This window comes from Oryzias latipes, chromosome 19, assembly GCF_053564925.1.
Source record: "Oryzias latipes strain Hd-rR chromosome 19, Olatipes_Hd-rR_3.1".
NCBI classification, from domain to species: domain Eukaryota; kingdom Metazoa; phylum Chordata; class Actinopteri; order Beloniformes; family Adrianichthyidae; genus Oryzias; species Oryzias latipes.
The window spans coordinates 13,770,223-13,778,197 of NC_136255.1; the positions used below are offsets into that span (position 1 = coordinate 13,770,223).

General features: G+C 39.5%; 1 protein-coding gene across 1 annotated transcript; it reads left to right on the forward strand.

Annotated features, from left to right (window-relative positions):
• Positions 1-3,416: 3,416 nt before the first annotated feature.
• Positions 3,417-7,975, forward strand: syt15 (synaptotagmin XV). The gene is made up of 8 exons (XM_078937906.1): positions 3,417-3,533; positions 3,602-3,767; positions 4,000-4,157; positions 5,715-6,007; positions 6,423-6,590; positions 6,665-6,773; positions 6,996-7,178; positions 7,302-7,975. Exons 1-8 carry the CDS (start codon positions 3,527-3,529, stop codon positions 7,439-7,441), a joined length of 1,224 nt encoding a protein of 407 aa, XP_078794032.1. The 5' UTR covers positions 3,417-3,526; the 3' UTR covers positions 7,442-7,975.

A 7,975-nucleotide genomic window follows, 5' to 3' on the forward strand; every position in this document is an offset into this window, starting at 1 on the left:
GGTCATCTTATTAGCTACTGTCCAATCCAGTCTGGCTGCGTGGATGCATGTGTGTGTAAGAGAGCAGTGGGTGGACGACTGGCTTATGAGTATTTTGATTTGGATTAAAGATCAGGTCAGCTGTCAGGAACCACACTGCTCAGATTTCTCTGCAGATGTCACCAACACTTTTTTAGCTGTTGCTTGTGACCAATAAACAGATCATTTCAGTTGCCTTACCACTGCCAGGTAGAAGTTTTTTTTTCAATGGTGCAAATGACACCCCTCTTTTCACTGGCTGCTTGTGTCTTTTAAAATCATTTTTAAGATTTTACTTCTGAATGGTCTGTCACCTCTGTATCTCTCTGAGCTGTTACATGTTTATCGTCCACGTCGAGTCCTAAGATCTGAAGATCAAATGCTTTTAATGGTTCCCTGGACTCGGCTTGTGACTCGGGGAGACAGAACCTTTTCAGTTGCAGCTCCCAAACTCTGTAATACACTTCCCTTTTCTGTGAAGTCTGCCAGAATCGTCGGTAATTTTAAAACTCATCTTTTTACTCAAGCTTTTAACTCCGGTGAGCAGATTCCGGTCTGCTTGTTAATTTTATTCTTTTATTGTTTTGTATCGTTTTATTGTTTAATTGGTTTTATTAACTCTCAATTGTATCATATTGTTTCTGAATGTATTTGATTTTATGTTAAGTACTTTGTTTGCCTCTGCCAAAGAAAACATGTTCATGGGGGAGGCAAAAACAGCCCCCTTAAAGATAAGTCAATTTTTAATTTTGACATTTTTTGTAAATACATTTTTTTTTACTTGCCGGTGGGGTAAGAAAAATTGTCTTACCAAGAATTCTTAAAAAAAAAAAAGAAATACATGTTTTCAAGTTAAGATTAAGGTTACTTAATAAGATAGTTTTTTCTTGCAAGACAGAATATAAGACAATTTTTCTTTAAACAAGGGTCTTTTTGCTTTCTGACGTTTTTGTTTTGCTGCGTTGATATTGCCTTTTGAAAGTTAGATAAAATAAAATGCAGTTTTTAGCCAAAACCTGTGTCGTTTTCTATGACATTATTCTTTCTGCAGAGCGGCAGGAGTTCCTCAGAAATTCACCTTGGTGAGTTGGCGCAGAGTAAGCCCGCCCCCCCTTATTTGTCTGGTTACATTCTCTCCCCCAAGCAGAGCCCCTCACACCCCGACCAAACATTACGGGTGCGACAAAAATGGTAAGCAATGTAGGAGCTATTCAGTTGTCCAGCTCAGACGAGGAAAAATAATGGAATACATGGATCTGGTCGTTTACAAGTGGATGCATCGGAATGGAGCGGAGCAGGGGGCTGTCGTCTCTATGTCACAGGTACAGGCTTTTTCAAATGGCATTATTCCATCTGCTTCTGATTCACAATATTTTGAATAAAGAAATACTTGAAATACAGTTTTAATTTTAACTTTCTTTAAAAATATGTCATCCATCATGAAAAAAATGCCACAAGCACATGTTAAAAATGTGTTTGTTAATGTGTTAAAAAACTTATTTTCAGAAGAGCGGGTTTAAAAGCACTTACTACCAAAATACAGTTTGATTTTAAAAAGAAGGTAAATGGATTAATTTAGCTGTTTTCGTTTGAAAATGCACTGACTATGATTTCATCTACATTTTCTGTGACAAAGGGGTCGGTCAGTCAGCAGACGTGAACCCTCTAACCCCGCTGTTGTTTGGAATGTACAGGGGCCTGGAAGGTGTTAGTGATTTAATCCCAACTAACCAGCACCACCCTTAAGAGAGCATGGTTAAACTGAGTCACTAGGGGCCCCACAGTGAAAGAAAATAACACAGGTGGGCCCCAGTTGACTAATCCGGCCTCCCTCAGTGACCCTGACCCTCACTGGAATGTGCACAATGTCGGCTCTTTGTTCCCACTGAGACGCATGACAATGCCAACTTACACATATAGATCTGCAGCTTTTTTGGCACATTAGATCAAATGGATAGAGCATAGTTAGGTGGTTTTTAAGCTACATTTTTACACCTATTGGTATCACGACAAAGCACTTTTACAGCCATTTAGTATAAAAGGGTTATGAGAGAACCAACTGGAGGAGACTTGAGGCACAAAAAAAAGTAGACCAAAAAAAGAACTGGACTTGATTCAACTAAACATGAAATCCATGAAGTGTGGCGATAAAAAAGAATGAGAAAAGTCAGGATCTAATGGAATTGCAACATCATAAACCAGGTTTAAAAAAAAAGGACTTGTCCAGTTCTGCTTTTTCCCAGTTTCCAATTACTTTAACTTTGCTTGAAGCATCAAAAGTGAGTAACTATGAAAGCATGAAGGTAGTAACCAGTTGTTTAATTTTGCAAGAAAATTTGTGTTTCTTATCTGGGCACTATGTAAAAATGTACTCATTGAGACAATTTAGATTCAGAAAATACATTCAAAAAAATAAAGACAGTAAACACAATTATTTATTTACCGTGAATTCAAAGTTTAAACCAGGAGTCTGCAGCCTTCAACACTTAAAGTTTTACTTCACTATTTAGACAAAGATGACACTGATTTGTGTGTATGTTATTGTTACTATAATGAGAAATATAAAAGAATTTTTTTTTTTTACATAAATAAACATAAACATAGAGGAAATAGCCTTTTTTCCAAACAGGAAATATGTATGTATAGCTTTTGACAGACGTTCACATGACTTCCTTTCAAAATAAAAGAGAACCAGTGCCACAAAGAATCATCTCAATGCAGCAAATGCATAATGTCACAAAAACGTTTATTGTGTCGTTTGCGGTGCATTCAGTGAGACATTTGTAAATATAAGGAACCAAAACCATAGGACAGACTTAAAAACCTTTATTTGTTAAAAAAAAAAATCCACTTGATATCCAGTGTGCCTTAATTTTGGTTGTCCTTAATGACCTCGAATTGTTTTTTTGTGTGGGACATAGCACACAAAACTCTGTTAACCCTTGTGCTATCCTAAGCACTTTAACATTGGGAGTTGGGTCATCTAGACCCACTAGACAGTGCGCTGAACCTTTTTTCTTCAATGATTTGTGATCTTCACTGGTGTCCATGTATTACATGAAATCTTTCCACCTTTATCCACCTTTGTCATGGTAGGGAGAACACGTCAATGTAAGGGTGGGGTCATCTAAGATAGCACAAGGGTTAAAATGTTTTAGTACGACCTGTGATACAGTACAACAGTATGGAGGGGTGAAAAGAGCTACATGCGGCTCAGGTTGTAGACTTCTGTTTTAGACAATTAAATAAGCATTTAGTTAAAAGCAATATTGAAAAGATCCACTTACCTGTAGATCGCTGTTGGGTTTTTAGCAGCAAAGAACAGTTTCGTTCTGTGAGAACACAAGTGTTGATGCAGATTACAGCCTGGTGAGAAAAAAAACAGCTGTGTCCCTCTCACAGTGCTCTGGGTTTAAAACTGTGGAAGGTAACAACCAGCTGGAAATTGTACTTTTAAATAGATTGTCTCATAAATCTCATAAGAGAAGCTGTTTTAATTTGATTACTCATGGCTGGTAAGTAGAACTTTTAGTAGTATTTTCTGGAATATGCATGTGCGAGCTTCAGCTGAGCGCTTGTTCAGACCAGATGCTGCTGCTGGCTGCTGGACTGTCTGTGGGTCTGCTGGTGTTCTGCTCCTGGAGGAAGAAGACCCGGCAGAGTCAGTACCAGGAGCTGTTCTCTGTGGTGCCGTCTGTTCCTGCAGGCCCTGCTCCACTCATCCTGGTGTCTCAGGGTTCCTGGACATTGTAGGTGCTAAACTCTAAATATTTTCTCTCAATTAACAAAATAGAATCTTTTATAACAACACGATCCTGATTCTGATATGAAATCAAATGTTTAATGTATGTTTGAAGTCATTTGAGATTTGTGAGCAGAGAAAAGTTTAATCTAAGACACATCAATGCAAAAAGCGACAAAAATAAATGTGAATGACTCTCACTTATCAACTATCTTTGTTTAATGTTTTTGGTGTGAAAGGCCCAGTGACATCCCTTTCACAATTCCTCCTCGCTTCATCCCACAAAGCAAAAAGGATTTAAAAAATGATGAGCTGGAGGCTGCAGAAGGTCAGGAAATTCAGAAGACTGAGACCCAGCAAGACATCCTGGCTCATCGCGAGTCATTATCTGTGAGAGGTGCTTAGTATGTCATCAGTTTTGGCTGTTTTTTTAATGCAACTTCAATGGCTGGCAAAGTGTAAACCTCTGAGTTATAGTGTTTATAGATGGTTTCCTAAAGTCCTGCTTCTGCTCAGGTTGGTTGTCTCTAGCAGCTCTGTTAGCTCCGCCCCACTTCTGATCAGCGTGTTAGCGTTGCATGTTTGATATGTTTGTGCTCCTGCAATGAAGTAACCCTGAGCCAAAAGCATTAAAGCGCTAAATGAAATTATCAGGTGTAATTAAAACAGCTTAACTGTTAACCATCTATTCAAAGATAATAAATGTATTATTTTGTATATTTATGATCATGTTTTCACATTTGTGAACACCAGAATATTTACCAGGATTTTTCTATTTCTATGAACAGTTCCATTATGGTAGGACTGTGAGCTAGTGGAGGTTTTACACACATTATTTAAGGATTTGGATGGAAGAACTAATTCTAGACTCGTAACCCTTGTACTATCCTAGGCACTTTAACATTGGGAGTTGGGTCATCTAGACCCGCTAGACAGGGCGCTAAACCATTTTTCTTCAATGATTTGTGATCTTCACCGGTTTCCATGGATTACAGGAAATCTTTCCACCTTTATCCACCTTTGTCATGGTAGGGAGAACACGTCAATGCAAGGGTGGGGTCATGTAAGATAGCACAAGGGTTTTAAAGACCCACTCTGATAAAAAAAAAAGTGTTTTTGGTATTTCTGACATGTTTTCGTGGCATTTTCTGATGATGGGGGACATATATAAAGAAAAATAAAGCTTAAATTTGCATTTTTTTACATATTTCTTCATTCAAATCGTTGTGAATGCTCAATGCCAATATCCTAGCAAACAACACACTTTTTCTTTTTTTTAAATTTTGCCTAAAACAGCATGATCATAATTAAAAGACCACGAAAATGCTTTGAAAATAGGTCAAAAGACGATTAGAGCGGGACTTTTAAGAACCGACAGTACACTCCACTGGGCCAGACTGTGAACGTCTGAGTGTATTTTTAAATCTTGCTCTTTGTTTAAGATGCTGCATCTGCAACTTAAACAAAAAAAAATGCAAAAAATGCAAAAACTTTAATCTCATTTTTGGAAATTCTTGTTCTTATTCTAGAAAAATGGCCACAGCTGCCTCACAATTTAATCCCAACCGATAAATTTCCAGTGTATCCTCTCACTCAAGTATAAATCTCTTTGAGTTTAATCCATCAGACAATACAAGTGTTTATCATTTGATACAATTTACATTCCGACCAAATTTAGCTCGCTTAACCCTTGTGCTATCTTAGATGACCCCACCCTTGCATTGACGTGTTCTCCCTACCATGACAAAGGTGGATAAAGGTGGAAAGATTCCACGTAATCCATGGACACCAGTGAGGTTCACAAATCATTGAAGAAAAAAGGTTCAGCGCACTGTCTAGTGGGTCTAGATGACCCAACCCCCAATGTTAAAGTGCCTAGGATAGCACAAGGGTAAAAGATAAAATAAATCACAACAAACCCTTTCTATAGAGTTCTACCGCATTCTTCTTTTAGGTTGGTACCCTGTGGGGTCTGTGCTGACAGGCCTGTACTCTGTCAGTGCTCTAAACGAGGTGGTGGCCCCGCCTCCTGGCATGGCTACTCGTCTCCTCTTCTCTGTGGAGTACCGACATAGCAGCGAGCAGCTTGTGGTTTTCCTGCTCCGCCTTGGAAACCTCCCTCCCCGTTTCCACTCCAACGCGACTCTGGTGGAGCTGCGACTTCTGCCAGATGACCGGCGACCCCGTCAGGCGAAAGGTCGAGGGACAGGACCTGACCCAGAGTTCAACGATTTCTTTGTTTTCCAGGCAAGCACATGAGATGAAACAAAAGTTTGAATCAGTTTTATATTTCTGGGATATTGTTTTAAAAAAGTCATTTTCACATAAAATTATATTAAAGGTGGATTTCTACTTCACATGAAGAACCAGAGCAATTGTCTCTGTGGCCATTCACCACATTTCAAAAGATTTAAATCCCATAATAATTGTTGCAAGTTTCAGACGATGTGCTGCAAAAACTCCACATGCAGCCCTGCAAGACAATTTTGACATCAAATCTGTGACGTCAGACTTTTCTGTGCTATTCTCCTGACTCTAAACGCACTATATCCTCATGATGCAATGTTATGTTTTTGTTAAATATGGCATTAAATAACTATGCATAGCACAATAGAAGGCTTTTAAAGCATTTTGTGCATGTTGTGGAATTGCATTTGTGCAGGTGTCAGGAGTGTGTGTGCAGGAGTGCACCCTCAGTGTTTGTGTGCTGAGCCGTGAGGCCGACGGTAAGCGTCACGCGGTGGGCAGGGTGCTCTTCCCTCTGAAGGGGGAGCTAGGGCTGGCTGGCAGGGTGCTCTGGAAAGACTTGGAGCTGGAGGACGATGTGCAGGTACACAGCAACTCGTGTCCATCCTGTACCCAAATAAGTGACCCCGCAAGCTTATAAACATCTGATCCCATCAGTGCTCGGAGCTGGGGGACGTCCAGATTTCTCTGTGCTACAGTTCCTCTCAGCAGCGCCTCTCAGTGGGAGTTTTGCGAGCCCGAGGCCTCCAACTGTTAACAGACGCAGGTGTGTTTGTCCAAAAATCTGGATCTGTTTTCTTTTTTAATGAAAGTCAGATTAAATACGGACGTTTGATTAATTACTGGAGTTTTATGATAAAAATGTTATTAACATTGTCATTTTTCTTCTGCCACTTTCCCAAAAAAAAAAAAAGTAAAATATTTGCGAATGATTTTCTATACTTTTAAAGCGATTGGTTCTAACGCATTCTACGTTTTTTTCCCCTAGGTGTGTGTGTGAAGGTGGGCCTTCAGTTACACTCTCGAGTGATAAAAACGAAGCGCAGCTGTGAGGTGAACGAAGGACCTGACCCTTTCTTCAACTACAAAACAACTTTTAAACTGAAGCTGCAACATCTGGATGAAGCTTGTCTGAGGTTTGAGATACAGCAGCCCAACAAAAGCCACTCAGGTCAGTTTTTTATGTTTGCTAGTACACCTCTGTCTTTATATTTTATGTACCTTTGTCATTCTTTACTTTAATGTGTTTGCATATTTATATGTGCTGTTTTTTTGTTTTTTGTGATGCTTCTAGAGCTTGCCTGCCAGCTGGGGGGGCTGGTGTTAGGTCCATTTATGTATGCCAGGGGTCCTCAGCTTCAGCACTGGATGGACATGGTGAATCCTGAACAGGAGCCGGTCAAACTGTGGCATGGGCTTGGCAGGGCCGCCTGACATCCCCCAGCCAGACGCACAGGACGTGCACAGAAAAAAAAAAGAGAAAACCCTGATGTTTGAATGTGTTTTGAATGTTTTTTAGAGGTTAGAGGTTTTAGAGGTAGAGCTGTTGGTTTGCATCCATACTTGAGGAGAGCAAGTTTTAACCTTTACATTACCGTTAAAATGTGGTTGTAAAAGAATAAAAAAATCTTTTTAACTTGTCTTGTCATATCTGAGTTGTGGATTGTATCCTCATTTTTTATTCTCCTTATATTAACCCTTGTGCTATCTTAGATGACCCCACCCTTACATTGACGTGTTCTTCCTACCATGACAAAGGTGGATAAAGGTGGAAAGATTTCATGTAATCCATGGACACCAGTGAAGATCACAAATCATTGAAGAAAAAAAGGTTCAGAGCATTGTCTAGTGGTTTCAGATGACCCAACTCTCAATGTTAAAGTGCCTAGGATAGCACAAGGGTTACACATACTCATCATTCATTAATGTTGTGTAAAATTAGCAATTTCTTTTTTTCGTATTGCTCCA

What these genes read in the sequence shown, in the direction of transcription:
- syt15 (XM_078937906.1), top strand. An exon ending in TCTCAGGGTTCCTGGACATT is followed by an intron (nt 3,768 to 3,999) that starts GTAGGTGCTAAA and finishes TTGGTGTGAAAG; the next exon opens with GCCCAGTGACATCCCTTTCA. An exon ending in CGAGTCATTATCTGTGAGAG is followed by an intron (nt 4,158 to 5,714) that starts GTGCTTAGTATG and finishes TTCTTCTTTTAG; the next exon opens with GTTGGTACCCTGTGGGGTCT.